At 42.6% G+C, this 18042-nt stretch overlaps 1 protein-coding gene across 1 annotated transcript in view; it reads left to right on the top strand.

Annotated features, from left to right (window-relative positions):
• The window catches only part of A2ml1 (alpha-2-macroglobulin like 1), a 41785-nt gene extending 24234 nt beyond the window's left edge, over nt 1-17551 (top strand). The window contains exons 21-36 of the mRNA NM_001001179.3: nt 2187-2305; nt 2982-3033; nt 4045-4128; nt 5044-5220; nt 6573-6654; nt 7434-7590; nt 8689-8769; nt 10051-10216; nt 10913-11124; nt 12239-12448; nt 13317-13441; nt 14032-14122; nt 14470-14538; nt 16270-16369; nt 17024-17111; nt 17354-17551. Coding sequence (NP_001001179.2) covers nt 2187-2305; nt 2982-3033; nt 4045-4128; nt 5044-5220; nt 6573-6654; nt 7434-7590; nt 8689-8769; nt 10051-10216; nt 10913-11124; nt 12239-12448; nt 13317-13441; nt 14032-14122; nt 14470-14538; nt 16270-16369; nt 17024-17076 — 1778 coding nt within the window. The 3' untranslated portion in view covers nt 17077-17111; nt 17354-17551. The remainder of the gene's footprint in view (nt 1-2186; nt 2306-2981; nt 3034-4044; nt 4129-5043; nt 5221-6572; nt 6655-7433; nt 7591-8688; nt 8770-10050; nt 10217-10912; nt 11125-12238; nt 12449-13316; nt 13442-14031; nt 14123-14469; nt 14539-16269; nt 16370-17023; nt 17112-17353) is intronic.
• Nucleotides 17552-18042: the final 491 nt, after the last annotated feature.

The following is an 18042-nucleotide window of genomic DNA, read 5'->3' as shown; positions in this document are numbered from 1 at the left end:
TTCCACATTCTTATACTGCAATTTCTTTATTTAAAAAGACTTTGTTTTATTTCTATGTATATGCATGTGCTTGTATGGATGGATGGATGGCTCCATGTTCATGCAGGCACACAGGGAACCCAAAAGAGTGTGTTCCACTGGAACCTGAATTATAGATGGTTTTGAGCTACATGACATTAGGACTGGGAACCAAACCCAGGTCTTCTGCAAGAGCAGCAAGTGCTCTTAACCACTGAGCCCACTCTCCAGCCCCACGGCTCCTTACTATCAATACTCTGTGGAACAGATCTCCATTCGTTCACATAGAAATTATAATAAGATTAAGTGGTGGCTCCACACATCATATCTCAAATGAAGACCATGGTTTTTTTTTTATTATTAATCATTCCATCAGTTTACATCTCAAATGATATCCCCCTTCCCAGTTACCCCTCCACAAACCTCCCATCCCACCTCCGTCCTCCCATCCTCCCTCCCCTTTGCCTCTCTGAGGGGTGCTCCCTCCTCCCAACCTCTCCTGCCTCACCACTCCAGAATCCCCCCAACGCATCAAATCTCCACAAGACCAAGGGCCTCCCCCTCCTATTGCTGTCAGACACCACCATCCTCTGCAACATATGTATCTGAAGCCATGGGTCCCTCCCTGTACACTCCTTGGTTCATGAAGACCATGTTTCCTTAATGCTACCCTGATTTTTACAATTGCTGCTTCACCTGACATTCACACAAAATGCCAGTTTTACAAACATTTCTCCTCAGCCACAATCATCAATTTTTTTTAACTAAATATGCTAAACAGGCCACCAGATACCAAAAATACCAATCGTTGAGTGAGGAGCAAGTACTGAGAACTTAGCTTTAGTGCCTAACCATTTAGAAAAGTAACTTTAGAAGTCTCTGGCTGCTGATATAAAAGAAGGAGAAAGTTTAAAAGTTTAGTGAACCAGAAACTTTTAAAACCTATGTCATGAAAAGTATTTTATTTCATATTCTATATTCATTGTATTATTACATCAGTGAGAACTATAAGATTTTTTTTAAAGTTCATCTGTCATAGTGATTCACCTCAGACCATTTTTCTACCACACTCAAACTTTCTTCATTTTTATGCACTGTAAGATCTTCAAGTATCTCACTCTGGAAAGTGAGGCAGAATCCTGCACTCGCTGCTGCATTTTTGTGGCACTCAAAGGCTTTGCAAAGCAAAGAAAGAAATAAGCAAAACCCACAACAAAGAAACAGGAACAATATGTTGGTTGTGTGTACAGCACACAGATGATGTTAAGCCTTGCGAATAAGCTTTGCCAATCCTCCAATTTCTATAAACAAGGACACAGGAGATCAGTTTTGATTACATACTGTGATACCACAGAGATTGAAATCAACAAATTCCTTGCCAGCGCTCAGTTTGTATTTGGTGGCCCTTGTGCTGTATTATATTTTACTACTTCTCTTTGATCGTAGGAAACATTAGAAACCCCAGTTATTACCAGGTGTGGTGGTGGTTTTCTTTGATCCTGGGAAACATTAGGAACCAGGAATGTTGTTGCACACCTTTAGTTCCAGTCCTCAGGAGGAAGAGGCTGGCAGAGCTCTGTGAACTCTAGGCTTGGTCTATATAGTGAGCTCTAGGCCAGCCAGGGCTACATGGTGAGACCTTATCTCAGGAAGAAAAAAAAAAAGGAAGGAAGGAAGGAAGGAAGGGAGGGAGGGAGGGAGGGAGGGAGGGAGGGAGGGAGGGAGGGAGGGAAGGAGGGAGGGAGGGAGGGAGGGAGGGAAAGAAGGGAAAGAAGGGAGGGGAGGAGGGGAAGAGGAGAGGAGGGGAGGAGGGGAGGAGGGGAGGAGGGGAGGAAGGGAGGAGGGGAGAGGAACTGGCAGCTTTCTGATGTTGTGCTATTCATTGTCATTCTGTAAACAATGTCAAAGTGGTGGTACAGGTTCATAAGATATTATCTTTCTTAAAATTTGTAAGTTCTCAGGGAATTACTGACTAACTTATTGCATGGAATCCTGAAACAAGTAGAACAAGACATATTGCCTTATCTCCAGGCAGGAGAAGAGGCAGGTAGTTTGATCTAAACTTTCATGTGATGGTAAAAGTTGGCTCATCCCATTCAAGATGGGATTGATCCACCTGACGAATCTCCCACCGGAGAGGTAATATTATGCTTGGCAATATTTTCCAGGTAAAGTAAATGTCACTGTAGTGGCTACATCCAAACAGAGCAGGGCTTGCCCAAATGACGCCAGTAAGGAGCAAGATGTCCACTGGAAAGACACTGTCGTCAAAACCATGCTGGTAGAGGTATGCAAGTGTGAAGTACAAAGTTCTTTCTGGCAGGAAACAGTGTCTAAGAGATAAACTAACACATTGTTCTTAAGATGCTTAGTTGATTTAGGGCACAAGTCTTCCATCTTGAACAAACTGCATTATTATGCACACGTCCTTTCTTTAACCAGTGCCTCAGTCCTGACTGGGCACGTGGCATAGTGGCTAAGTACTTGCCTAGCTTGTGCCAACACCTGGGTTCTGTTCTCAGCATCTCCAAACCCAAGCAACAAACAGAGCCTCATCAAGGACAATGAACCCCCTTGAAACATACTTTCTTATTTCTTGACTATCTTCTTAGTACGCAGCAGCCTGTGGCTGTTCCCCACCCCCACCCCCCTCCCTTTTAAGTGACCCTCAAGTCCAAGAGACAAATCCTTATCGTGCTCTATGCTTTGAGCAGTTAACCAACGGAGCAGTTTAAAGTGTCACTCGCTGACAAGGGTTATCCTTGCACAACCAATGGGAGAAGGCCTGAGGGTTATGTGGTGTACAGAGACTTCTACCTAGGAAGGACGGGGACAGTGAATGGCTCTCAGGAATAACTGTGAGTCAGGCGTACCTATGAAAACCGATGTTTGGTCTCTTTTCCTTTATGGAAAAAAATGATCCAACTTATTATTTTGTTCTTGTTTTGTTTACTTCCTAACAGGCTGAAGGTATTGAAAAAGAAGCAACTCAAAGTTTCCTCATCTGTCCAAAAGGTAAGAGGCTCTCCCCGTGATCACTCGTCCTAGAGAAAGTTGTAAGCGTGGCAGATATGCTTTCTCAGCCTATGCAAAAGCCACGAGCCCCGAGCCCACTTGCCATGCAGATGCATTTTAATTTCCTCTTACAAGCTTTACTTCCCGTTTTGTCTTTGTTGTATAATTTTTAGCGAGAAAGACATATATTTATGAAATTTTGTTTGTCTAATGAGATTAGTTTTCCACAACCTATCTTCCCCATCCTCTACATTTTGGTCTCTTTGTTCATATAATTGTCTCACAATCTTGGCCAATGGAAAACCCAGGCTTTTGTTAGATAACACTAACACAATGGTTGCTCTTATACTCTTGGTATGAAACAGTTTGTAGACTCACCACTGGCCCTCAGTTACCAGATTTGTGGCCATCGTGAGTACTGTTTGAGCTGGTTGCTTGTAACCTGACCTTAATGTTTACTCACCCTTTGAGCATCCCTTTGATAGGCTGTGAGTCTTATAGCTTCTATTTTTCCATGCACAATTTAAGCACTGAACTGAGTAAAAAAAAATAGAGACCACTGTCTAAAACAAAGAATACATCGTTTTTCTGGGTATGTTGATATTTTAAATTAGCTCAAATTCTCAGTTTAGTTTTAAATTTTCCATTACATTCGTGTGTGTGTGTGTGTGTGTGTGTTCACATGCATGTGCATGTGTATATGTTCTGTGTGCTCATGTATAGAGTGTACATGTATATACCATTGGGGAGGTGGAAGTCAAAGGACAACTTGCAGGAGTTGTTCCCTCCGTCTGCCATTGGGTCCCTGGGATTGAAGTCAGATCATCAGGCTTGGTGGCATATGCCATTTCCCTCTGAGCCATCTCACTGGCCCAGAGTCACAATCTCATTTTGCCTAATAAGTAAAACTAACTGACAGGCTGTTCCTTCTAACACTGCTGCTCCAAAAATCTGCTGCTGTGACTTGAGGAAGGGAGTCTTTGCAATGTTTGTATGGATGTGTTCTTTCAGGTACCAAAGCCTCAAAACAAACACTTCTGGAATTGCCAAGCAATGTAGTAGAAGGTTCAGTCAGATCTTTTGTCACCATTGTGGGTGAGTTTATTGACTTCTTGTGTCATAGTGATTTGAAAATCTTACTTGAGGTGATCTATAAAAAGTCCTAACATAACAGAATGGAGGTATTTTCATAAGCTATCATGGGAGGCATTGTGTTTAGACCGTCCTTTCTGCCTGTTTCTATGTGAGATCTGAAAGCATGCAGCTTTCAGACCTGCATCTCTATGAAGCACTTGCACTGGAGGGTAATGGCAGATGCTCAGGAAACAGGAGACCCTGTTCTAACCTGCACATATGAATGCCTCTTAGAGATTATGATATGTTGTGATACTGGGAATTTTCTCATTAAAAAGAGAGAGAGGTGTTCCCTAAGAGTAATTTGTCTATCATCAACACTCAAACCTGTAGAAGAGGAATGGGTTATAGTTTATATTTCATCAGGCCAGTATGTCAAAACACAAATTAGAAGCAAGCCAGCAAATGAGCACACTTCCAACACTTCCTCTTTGCTCTGGAAATGAAATTTTTCAAAACGTTTTCATCCCCAAAGCCCCTCTAATTCAACACTTCAGAGCCACCTCCTTCTAGAGTTCCTCTAGGAAACTTGGTTTGTTTATGTGTTTTATTTATTTTATTTTAAGTTATGTATATAGGGGGCAGTATATGCACATAAGTGTAGTGTTCACAAAGGCCCGAGACACTGATTTCCCCCTAGAAGTGGAGTTAGAGGCAGATGGGAGCCACCCAATACGGATGCTAGAATCTGAATTTGGGTCTGCTTCAGGAGCAGCAAGGGCTCTTAACCACGGAGCCATCTCTCTACCCTCCTATTAACACGTTTTAGAGTGAACTTTAAATGATTTCCTATTCCCACCATGCCCTGCGGTTATTAGTGCTGAGGCAGTGACCTGGCATTTGTGTAAGTGCCTGACTCTCCCTTTCTGCCTTTAGGGGACATTCTGGGAGTCGCAATGCAGAATCTGGAGAGCCTTCTCCAAATGCCCTATGGGTGTGGTGAACAGAACATTGCCCAGCTAGCATCTGACGTTTACATACTGGACTACCTGAAAGCTACCGACCAGCTGACAGAAGAACTCAAATCTAAGGCTCAGCGTCTCTTATCCAATGGTGAGAGGGTTAAGTCGTTTCCGCCCACAAAGGTGAAATCAATTGCAACCAATATCAAAGCATGATCAGTCTTACTCTGTGGACCCCTGGTGAGACAAGAGTGGACATTTAGGTCCTCTGAATCCTAGCTGTGTGTTCTTTTTTCTTTAAAATCTCTGCTCATTATTTAGCCTCCTGACAGAGAACTGTAGTTTCAAAATTTGAATTCATCTTTATCTTTAAATTTTCTTTATTCATACATCATACAACACAGTGTGGTCATACCCATTTCTACGTCTCCTTCAGCTTCCACCTTACCCTCCCCAACACGGCCCCTCCAAGTTTTGTAGTTTTTATTTTTATAACCCACCCATTCCAGATAGCACAGTCCATATGCGCATGGTATAGGGCCCTCTCCTGGAATAGAAGGAGATGGCCACACCCTCAGTAAACAACGTGTCCCCCACCTGCTGCAAACACTTACTACCAATAGCTCCTTAACACAGAACTGAGCCTGGAAATCCTCTACCCCATCTATGCCAGGGTTTTGACAGGCTTGATCTTCTGTAGGCCTTGTACAGGCAACCACAACTCATATGAGCTCACAGTTGTAATGGTCATGTCACACTCTGGAGACAGCATTCCATAGCACACACCCCTCTCCCATCATCGGGCTCTTGCAATCTTTCTGTCTTTTCCTCTGAGATGTCCCCTGGACCTTGACAGTCACAGAGTTAATATCAATGAATTTGTAAATGTGTCATAGTTACCGTACTATCTTGTTTGTTGTTGCTGGGAACAGTGTCTGAAAATGAGTCATTCATCAGCCCGTAGAACTACCTGCTTGGCTGAGTTCCAAACAGTGATGGGATTGAATATGAATGTTGAGAGATACATACATGCGACATTAAAATGGGATATTGAGGACACGTCCAGGAGGAAATGCACTTTGGGTTTTCCTCATAGGAAGGTAAAACTGAGTGAAGTAAAATAAACTTAGGGGAAGGTACTGATTGCTAAGTACAGTTTGGAGCCAGCTTTAGGTACTGATTGCTAAGTACAGTGCAGAGCCATAACCTTAAGGGAAGGTACTGATTGCTAAGTATAGTTCAGAGCCAGCTTAAGGTACTGATTGCTAAGTGCAGGACAGAGACATAACCTTAAGGGAAGGTACTGATTGCTAAGTGCAGGGCGGAGCCAGCTTTTAAGTAAGGCATTCTCTCTCTACACAGAGCTGAACAACCTGGAGTTTCAGGGACCAACACTGAAGTGGTCACAGTAGCCCTGCCCAGGTCTTGTATTCACCCAGTGTGTTTCAGGCTTCTCCTTCTCTCCCAGGCTAAGACACAGCTTCCTGCTCTGTTGTGTTTTAGGTTACCAAAATCACTTGTCTTTCAAAAACTATGATGGGTCCTACGATGTGTTCTGCCAGAGCAACCAGGAAGGGAGCACATGGTGAGCAATTAAAACTTTATTTTCCCCAATGGGAGGGGGTTCTCCAAGGAGAAGGAGAGAGAGCAATGGGGGGAGGGGTTTGTAAGGATGAGACTGGGAGGAGAGGAGCGAGGGGAGCTGTGATCGGGATGTACGTGAATTTAAAAATAGAAATAAGGAAGAAAAAGAAAGAAAGAAATTGAGGAGAAAGCCCTTTGTTTTCAATAATATAAGTTATTTTCTAAACAGGACTAGCAAGAAGCTGAGAGAAGCCAGGGCTCAGGGAGGGGTTTCCCAGCCAAGCGGGTTTTGAGAATAAAACCCACTGCAAACACTCACTACCAATAGCCTGATGCAGCAATATCCCCATCGTCTCACAAACTTGCTTGGCTGTCTGATCACTTAGTGACAGCTTTCTGTGATGACACAGCGTATGAGCTCCATGGCAAGTGTCACATCTTACTCTGTACCTCTCAGTCTCATTTAGATACTGGAAAGGGGAACTAGAAGGCCCCATAGTATCCTAGTTCTAGACCATACCAGTCCTGTTTCTGGGCATGTGTAATCAAATGGACTATACTGCCAGACCTTTGAGTGGCCAAAATCCACCTGCTCTATTTTCTACAGATTTGCTGTTCACCATATTTTATTGACCCCAATAAAAGAGCCACTGTCAATCAAGACTAGTTAAGTGTCAACATTAGACAAGTATGAATGCTTTACCAAAGGGAACAGTGCTGGTGAACCTGTGGCGTGGTGACATCTTCACTCTAACATTTGCTTTGTTGGTCCCATTACAGGCTCAGTGCCCTTTCTTTCAAGACAGTTGAGAAAATGAAGGAATATATTTTCATCGAAGAGACAGTCCCCAAACAGACGTTAATCTGGCTTGTAAAGAAACAGAAATCAAATGGATGCTTTAGAAGGGACGAGAAGCATGTCGACACGGCTCAGGAGGTACGGGACTCCCAAGGAGGCTTTCTTCCCCAGTTTCTCTGCTCAGCCTCTGCTGCCTTCCCTCCTCTGGAATGCATCATCCTTGGGGATGCCACACCTTCTGAGTCAGCCGTAGTCACAGGTCTCTCTTGTGTGTGTCACGTGTGTCCTCTCCGTGAACATTTGTCCTGCTTCGTGAATGTTTAACCAGAGCCTGCATATGTCTTTTGTTGAGTGTGGCTTCTGCAGTTATTAAACTGGGAGGAGGAAGGGAAAGGGACTAAGTAGAGAGAGAAAGCACCTGGGAATTCGGAGTTAGACAATACATGGAAGGGAGGCAGAGTTGAGTGTCTGAGGAATTTCTTTCCACGTCTTATTCCTGAGGTTCAAATCAAGGTCTCAGATAGAAAATAGGAGATAATTTATTCTGAAGCCAAGCATGAGAGATCATGGTCCAGGAACACAGATTTAGGTCACTCCAAATTCCATGTTGCAATTTTTTTTTTTGTTAAGATTTCTTTTTAAGTACCAGAACAAAGAAAGTCATAACTCTGTGAACTTTTCAAATACATTGATTACCACTAAGTAGGCTGTCACAGCAAAGCATGAGACTCAGAAGCTATTTGATGACACTCTTAGCCTTTTATCAGTGGAAACTAGGGATTTGTGAAATTAATACATTCCCAAAGGTTTTGTCTGTTAGTCACAGAGGGGAACAAGGAACTTAGGAGGTTAAAGACGGTTGAACTAGCTCTGGACCTGCAACATTCCAACCCCTCGACAACCACCTAGGTCTTTCATCTCCCTTCTGTCTCACCCATCAGCAAAGTGTTTCTTTGCTTTGTTCAGATTAATGCCAAAACATCTACGTGGACTGCTTAGAATGCAAGCCAAACACCAGGCCACAGAATACTATGCACAACATACGTATACTTAAACTTGAATTTAATGGGTCTCACCAGATAGCATGACTACTATTTACCTACTTTGAACAGTATATGTTAAAGTGTTTTTGTGACTAAGGTTGTTTGCTCAAGCACTTTCCCCTAGTTAGTCTCAGTCCAGGAACACGGCTGTTGTACCGTGGTCTGCTCTCCTGACCTGTTCCTTTGTTTTCAGGGCCGTGAGGGTGACCAGGAAGATATTGCGCTCACTGCGTACGTCGTCGGGGTGTTCCTTGAAGTTGGACTCAATGCCAGCGTATGGATTCTCATCATCTCTGGCCTCCCTCTGCTGGATGCACCTTAGAGAGATCCTAGAATCAGGATGAAATCCTTAGACAGGATAAGATACCAGGACAACATTTAATTCATTACCATCCTTTAAACTGACGATGTTCAAAATTCTTTTGATTCACTGATACTTTTGATGGATAGAATTGAGGTCCCCACCAGGTTGGATACACTCTTGAGAAAACTCAGTTTTTCATATGATCTAGGCTATTTATACGTTCCCTGAAGTGCAGCCAGGAACTTCAGATTATGAACATCTGCTCTAGCAGGAATGATGGCACACACCAGTATTAGTGGTAATTCTGGTGTTCAGGACACCATGGCAAAAGGATCATGACATTTGAGGCCACTCTTGCCTATTATAGCCTGACCCAAACTCAAAAGCAACTCTCACTGAAGAAGAATGTCTGCTCTCATTAAAGTCATAGTCTAGATGTTTGTTTTCAAGTCACTAAAGCATTTTCAATATGGTTTCAACCCATGGCCTATCCATTTACCAAATCTGTTCCTAAAACAGAAACTATGTGTTTCCAGAGTCGTTAGTACACCTTCAAGTGCAAACCTCTATTTAAAGCATGAAAGTGAAACATTTTAGGTCTAAAAAACAATAATAACTATATGTGACCTGGGGAGTTAGGTCACTTACTAAAGTACTTACCTCACATGCACGAGGACCCAAGTTTGGTTCCTAGAACCCACGAACAAATGCAGGGAACGTGGAGGCACGTGCCTATCATCCTATTACTGAGGAAACAGGGAAAAGAGGATCTTGGGACTTGCTGGCCAGCAAGGCTAATAAAATTGGTGAGGCCCAGCTAAAGAGAGACATCTCAAATGAGGTAATCAGTGGTCTTTAGGTTGCCACCCAAATCTGTCCTCTGGCCACCATGACACATGCACACACACATGGCTATGCACACACATACACATATAATTATACATTTTGTGACATGAAAGAAGTTTATATTATATCTAAAAGATTGCTGATTTGATGGTAAAGCACTTTACTCCTTAAATTTTGTTTCCCCTTTCTAAAATAGTAGTCCAAATTTATGTTGTTTTAAGATTATAATGTGTGAATCTATATGATAGGTTTATTTGTAAAATCTATATATGGTAGATTTGGATGTGAAATGTGCTTCCAGGATATAGTATATATGTTATAAGAGAAGTTAGCTTAAGTATTCGGTAAACTCCTGAAATGTTGGGGTGTTACTTACAAGCATATCTTTCCCCCAACCCCAACTAGTTTCCTGCCCTCCGCAATGGTCTCTATTGCCTGGAAGAGGCATTTTCGAATGGTGTCACCAATGGCTACACGCAAGCTATTCTGGCTTATGTATTTGCATTAGCTGGGAAAGAACAGCAAGCGAAATCCTTACTCTCAATCCTGGACAAATCTGCTACAAAAACAAGTAAGTCTTATTACCAATTTGTCTCAGAGCCTACTGAGAGATTGGATTGAACCCTCCCTCCACCAAGCGCTTTGGCGTCTCTGGAACATGTCAGCATCTCTGTCGTCAAAGATTACCAGATGACTTAATTTCCCCCTTTCTGTTTTCCACCGATTTTTCTCAGTGCATGAAGGAAAGGAAATTAAGCATGCTGCAGACAATAATTACTTCTGAGACTACTTAACACCCTAAGGAGATGTCATATTTATTGCCCAGGGTCACCCATAAGAAAATACCACAGACTGGTTTACTTAAAACTCAGAATGCTTTTCTCTCTAGAGGGTAGAAGTGTAAGATCCTGATAGCAGGAAGTATGGGCTCTTTGCCTGAAGTGGATGGCTTCTTCCTCTGCCTTTATGTCTGCCCTCTGTGTGTGAACACTCTTGGCTCCCTTTTATTTGTCCATATTTCATCTTCTCATAATCACCATCCAATTGGATCATGTACCATCTTAGGAAACTCATTTTAACCTTATCCCCTCTTTAAAGGTCCTGAAAGCTGAGGCCAAAGCTTCAGTGCATGCATTTAAGATTCAGACCACAGCAGGAATCCAAAGAATAGAACCTGTCCCCTCTGAGTGGGTAACTTATAGGAGCTTGTTTTAAGGACTTGTGGAAACTCTTTGTATAGAGGCTGATTTTTACCCCACTTCCTCAGATAATATGATATACTGGGAGAGAGATGAGAAACCCGAGACAGACAACTCTCCATCATTCATTCCTTCGGCACTTTCTGGTGAGACAGAGAAGACGTGCTATGTGCTGCTGGCTGTCCTTTCCCAGGACACTCAGGACCTTGATTATGCCAGCAAGATTGTGCAGTGGCTTGCCCAGCGGATGAACTCCCATGGAGGCTTCTCTGCCATGCAGGTGATTGGCTGAGACAGGGTGAATGTTTTTAATGCAGAGGATGACACTCCAGACGATAATCACAATTGTCACAATAACAGAGCTTCTGAGGTGAAAAGCATTAGATAACCTTTTTAAAGATGTATGCATTTTGCTTTGTGTATACGAATGTTTTGCACGTGTGTGCACCACATACATTGAATCACCTTGATCTGGAGTTAGAGATGCTCGTTAGCCACCCTGGGGGTGCTGGGAATCGAACCTAGGTCCTCTGCAAGAGCAACAGTGCTATTAACCATTGAGCCATGTCTCCAGCCCTCACATTTCATATTCTGAATCATACTCAGAATATTCACGGGCTCATCCTTGTGTTTCAGACACTCTTGCAAGGACACTCTATTTTAGGTGATAGATGAGAGTTTCCTTTTAAGGAATTTAGGCCAACTGTGTCTCCATTGCAGAGTAGAAAGCAGAATGGACGTCCAGAAGAGATTTTCTTCGTAAGAACAGAGTACTTAGATATCTGAATATCTATGATCTATGTACTGTAGATATCTGACGGTATAATGGTCAAAGCACTTGTCAATTTGGAATAGAGCTTCCTCTATGCTTCTGTGGTCTCTACATCAGAGAAAGCAAAAATGGGAACAGAAAACAAGAAAACGAATGGCCATGAAGCCATGGGTGATCCCTTCCCTAACAGGGAGAACTGAAAGTCAGGGGAAATAGAGTTTCATTTAATGAGGACAACCCCATTTTCTCTCCTCCTTTAAGGCTGAGTCCCCATGAGAGGGCAGGGTGATGAATTTCCAAAGACTCCTTTTTGATTTTTGTCCCTCTTTGAGAATAAGGAGACAGAAGTGTAGTCATCACACTGTGTGGTACCTTCACTTTCTGACTAGATTTGACATGATATCAGCAGTAGAGATGGTGATTTATTTTTTAAAAAATTTCAGAAAACTAAAATCCAATTAATTTGCTAAAGACAATGAACTGACAGCAACTCACACAACTAAGCACTCTCTGGTGTTTGTGGCATCAATTTGTGTCCTATTGGAAGCTTCAGGAATGTTTATGGAGACTGATGGAAAGTTCGTGGTCAACAATGGCTGACCTATACCACTGTTCTGTTCAGGACACCACAGTGTGCCTTCTCGCTCTAACCCAATACATGAAGTTAACCGGCTCTAACCCTCAAAACACCATCACGCTGAGCTCAGAGGAGTCTGAGGAGGTTTTCTATGTTAACAGAAATAAACGCCTTCTGGTCCAGCACTCAAAAGTATCCAAAGGCCACCAACAATACACAGTGGATGTAGAAGGAGATGGATGCTCATTTATCCAGGTACTGGAAGCCTTCCTCACAGGAGAACTGAGCCTGTCTGTAAGAATCCAGACTAGTGTTCAGCTATGTGTGATGTGTTTTGTCATTTTGACTCTTCCTGTTTCCTGCTTCTCTCATATTTTTCTAATCAACAGCAGAAAATGCAACATACATGATAGAGAAGTTACTCACATTTTTATTATTTTTCAAAGTTAACATTTAGGGACTGGAGAGATGATTCTGTAGTTAAGAACATTGGCTGTTCTTTTAGAGGATCAGGGTTCAATTCTAAGCAGCCACATGGGGGCCACAACTCCAATTCCAGGAGCTCTGATGCCTTCCTCTGGCCTCTGTCAGCACTGAACATCACTATGTGGCGCATAGCTGCAGGCAAAACACCCACACACATAAAATTAAATTAAAAAATCTTTAAAAAAAATAGTAAAGTTGGCATACGGAGTAATAAGTTTCCTGATAGCATGTTCATGCCTGCTTTGTTATTTGTCTTCCTTCCCTACTCCCATCACCCCCCTTACCCCCTTTTGTTGAAGGACCACCCCAGCAATATCCCCCTTCTGCTTTCATGTCATATGCACCCCACTATCTCCCCAAATAAGAGCTCTTCTTTCCATTTCATAATGTTCTTTCTAGTCCCCCCAACACACACACATATATAAATTAAACATTTTTAGTAATTAAATTGGTTCTTCTGATAGAAAGCATTCTGCCCTCAGCCAGTCACATCATCACGCTGTCCCCATAAACATTTCGTTGATCCTGGTTCCCTGATGATAACACTATAAAGCACATTAATAATGGAGTTATACAGATAACAGGTTCTTCAGTGTTTACTGCAGGATGATTTTCAAGATGTCTTCCTTCTTCCCAGGCCACCCTCAGGTACAACGTGCCACTTCCTAAGGAGGCCTCAGGATTTTCCCTTTCCGTGAAAACTGGAAAAAGCAACTCTTCAGATGAATTCCAGACCAAGTTTGAACTCACGGTGACCCTCACGTATGTGTAACGTTTTTGACATTCGCTCCCAGGTTAGTGAACTCTATCAAAGAGTTGTTTCAAATAGGACTGAAGTAAACCAAATCTGAATGACAGTGACCACGGTGAGTCCCACGGGCAATCTGCTGCATAGCCACGTCACTGCCCTTTTTAGATACTGGCTTATTAGAAAGACCTTCTGCAATATCTACGCACATATGTACACCTGAAAGCTGTTATCTTGCTGGCCGATTAAGAGGGTGGAAGCAATCTTCCAGTGTTGAGCAGATCTAAAGCTGACAGGAACGCACACCATGTAAACAAGGCAGTTCTGTCTGTAGACTTTGTGAGATTTGGGGAGGCTTTGCGTTCACAGAGGTCATGATCGGAACCAGCTGATGTCACCTCACCCACCCGGCATCTCGACCACTGTCACTGGGCTGCGACTGCGCTCAAACAGTTGAGGCTGAGGTTTCTCAGCTCCTCCCTTTCTAGTTTATGGCAGCGCTCCAGACTGCAAGCTTGTTAGTGCGCATGCCCACCTGCCACCCTCCCCGAGAGAGCTCACGTTTCTAAGCCCAGGTAGAGAGATGTTTGCTTTCTCACTTCAGCTACACTGGAGCTCGTGAAAGCTCAGTTACAGTCCTTGTGGATGTGAAGATGCTCTCTGGCTTTACTCCTGTCGTCTCATCCACCGAGGAGGTAAATAAGGGTGGCCCTGCTCCCCAGCACAGAGAGAGTGAGAGTGCATAAAATAATAATGGGATAATGGAAATAATGGGATCCTTCATCATCTAAGCACATTTCTTCAGAGTTCACGTTTGTATTTAGTCTGTACTGGAATAGGAGAGATGATATTTTTATTCTGCAGAAATGCAGAGTCATTATGCCCACTGTTCATCATGTGTTTCTTTGCCGGGTTCCCTTGTAAATTCACCGAAACACTGAGGTACAAAGGGAACGTTCCCTGAACAGACAGCACAGAGCTCATTTCTAGAGGGGGACTCAGGTATTCTGACCCTCAACCCTTCTTGTCAATCTCTTCAAAGCTTAAATTCAATAGTCAAGTAACGAAGACGGACATAAAGAATGGCCACGTTCTGTTCTACTTGGAAAATGTAAGTTCAACAACAATAGTTTTGGTTTTTTTTTTTCTTTCATGACTTTGTTTCTGAGTTTTGTTTCATGGCTTTGTCTTCTGAAGGGTGTTTGAAAGCTTCTATTTAGTATGGACGTGTGAAAGACCTTAGTGTTTAAATGAGATATGGAATATAGGCTATGTTCTGTCTCACTAATCATATCCTTTGTATTGACAAGTTATTTTATGTAAGCCATGGTTGCCTGACACATGTTTAGAAACATCTTTAATCCTTATAGAAGGTAATATAGTCAGTTACAGAGATGAAAATTCTTCTACAGCTTGAACTCCAATGAAGAAGACATGATTTTTTTATTGCTTAAACTATATATAGTTAATATATATACTGTGAAATTTTGACATGCAAATGTGAGGTTTTTTTGGTTGTTTTGTTTTGTTTTGTTTTGTTTTGAGACAGGGTTTCTCTGTAGTCCTGGCTGTCCTGGAACTCACTTTGTAGACCAGGCTGGCCTCGAACTCAGAAATCTGCCTGCCTCTGCCTCCCAAGTGCTGGGACTAAAGGCGTGCGCCACCACTTGTGAGTTGATTACTACAAACAAGCCAGTTAACAATCCTCTCTTCATAAAATAACCTTTTTGGCATAATGTTTTTAAATTTATTCTTACTTAATTTCAAACACATGTATTTTGGTTATATTCATTCTTCATCCCCTGCACGTCCTCCCAGGACCACACACACACACACGCACACGCGCACGCACACGCGCACACACACACACACACACACACACTGCATACACACACACACGCACACACACACACACTGCATACACACACACGCACATGCACACACACACACTGCATACACACACACACACACACACACGCACACGCACACGCACACGCGCACGCACACACACACACACACACTGCATACACACACACACACACACACGCACACACACACACACTGCATACACACACACGCACATGCACACACACACACTGCATACACACACACACACACACACACACTCCCTACATCATGTCCTCTTTTAAGTAACCCACCAAGTCTAATTAGTAATGCCCATATGCAAATGAATATGGAACCATCCATTGTGACGTGTGCAATCTACCACAAACCAAACCTCTGAAGAAAACTGGCTCTCCCTGCCTAGTGGATATCCATTGTCAATAGTGAAATGTGTCCGTCTTCAAAAATGCCAAATAATTTCCTATCTCGCACATGCCACGGCTTTAGTATCCACCAATCTGTTAGTAAACGGACATGGATTATTTCGGTACCTTGGCAATTGTGACCAATGTTGAAGTGAGCATGGCAGTGCCTTTTCAAGACAATAATCTAATTCCTCTTGGATGCATCCTCTCAAGCAGGCTTTCTGAATTGTATCGTAATTCTATTTTTATTTTGGGCATGAGAAACTCCAAACTGTGGTATGACTTTCAAAGCACTCTTTCCACACATACATCATTCCCGCTCACACCAACCTACACACTCTAACATGTTTGAGTACATTCCTTAATATAAGCACCTACACACCTTAATATGAGCAGTGCAGCTTAAATGTTTACAAGATTTAATGTCAGCTAACTCGTTGTTTTGCTATCATATAATCTAGTGGTGGGCTTGGTGTCTAAGTTGCATAGGTCACGAGCTCATGGAGTGAGTGTCTCGGTGACTTTCTCTTTTCTGACCTATTAGGACTTGCTTATCATTCATGTCTTCCTAGGTTCCCAAGGAAGCAACCAGCCTCACCTTCTCCATTGAACAAACTAACCATGTGGCCAATATCCAGCCAGCCCCAGTCACGGTCTACAGCTATGAAAAAGGTAAACAACCGCATCACAGCCAGTGAACAAGCCTGGAGCTCACACTCTCTGACCCATGGTATACCCCCAAACCATCACAATCCATCTTCAAAAAGTGAACAAGCGATGGTTTCATGTTTGAGGATAATTTTTTTTTTTATTCCATGATGTGGATTCTGACTGTGTCAGTTCCCAAGGTATCCAAACACTTAGAATCTCTTGGCTGTATTGTGAAAAGATTCATCCTTAATTTGAATATAAATGATGCTAACCTTCCAAGCCTTTTTCATCATCATTGTTACTGAGTCAAAAACTTATGATTGCATGGTGCTTCTATGATTTCAACTTAAGAATGGAAGAGAAAGCATTATAGGAAGAAAATGATATAGATTATGCTTCGAATCAGTGACTTGTGGAGACCATGATATGTCCTCTGGGAAGTGAGCTTGGTTAGTTTCTTGTTGGATGCATACAAAGTCTGTCTAGGAGATGAGCATGGTCTGTCCTTTACTAACATAATGCACTCCATCAGATGACTTCCTTTAGTAGAATATTTAAGGCTTGATAAAATGGATAGGTGACTACTTCTCTTGAGAAATTATTGGAAAGATAAGATTTAGTGTCTCACACACAGTTGGAGACCTGGTAAAGACAAATGCTCTTTTTATTTTCCAGGTGAATATGCTTTTGATTCTTACAACATCAATAGCATTTCGGATTCCCAATAAAACAAAGAAGCGCACAGAAAAAAAGAAAAAAAAAAGTAAGGACATTTTACAGAAGCCATGCATACGACTCTTCAAGCCTCTCATGTTTTTCTTAATACCTTGGCAGGTTAAAAATATATATGTACATGCACTTATATATCAGCATGCATGCTATGTTTATAGAGCTCTGTGTGTGTGTGTGTGTGTGTGTGTGTGAGAGAGAGAGAGAGAGAGAGAAAGAGAGAGAGAGAGAGAGATACATGTGTATTTACTGTTTAAACTATGCTTTAAATTGCAGGTATGAGACTATTTCTTTGAATAAACTGTTCTCCTGGTCACCATCCTACCAAGAGCCTGATCAAGCACCTCCCATCCTGAAGACTCTCCCATCACAATGACTTCTTGTCAGCTTCACTTCCTTCCTTCCTTCTTTCCTTCCTTCCTTCCTTCCTTCCTTCCTTCCTTCCTTCCATTAAATGGCATCATTTTAAGTCTGAGGCCACTGTTTTCTATTCTTTGTTGTTTCCATTATAGAAGTCTCAGGGTTTTGAGAGCAACCGAATGATTTGCTTCATTTCTGTCAAGTTTAACCTCAAGTTTGGGCACCTGAACTGTACAGAACTGGAATCCCAAAGACAGAGCGAAATAGAAGTGGAGGTGGAGGAGATGATTAAAGTAGGAAAGTACTCTGCTTCAGCTCAACAGAAATACACACAGTAAAACAAGGCCTCTCAGGGAACAATCGGAAATCACAGCAGGTGGGAAGCACAAAAGAGCTCTGAGTTAAGGGATGGATGTACTGAGTACTGGGTTCAGAGGGTGACTTCAGAGCTTTTGGTCATTTTAAAAATCAGTTGGGCCGGGCGTGGTGGCGCACACCTTTAATCCCAGCACTCAGGAGGCAGAGGCAGGCGGATTTCTGAGTTCGAGACCAACCTGGTCTACAAAGTGAATTCCAGGACAGCCACAGCCAGGGCTATACAGAGA

This window comes from Mus musculus, chromosome 6 (assembly GCF_000001635.26).
Source record: "Mus musculus strain C57BL/6J chromosome 6, GRCm38.p6 C57BL/6J".
Taxonomy (NCBI): Eukaryota; Metazoa; Chordata; class Mammalia; order Rodentia; family Muridae; genus Mus; species Mus musculus.
This window is presented reverse-complemented; position numbering and strand designations above follow the sequence as displayed.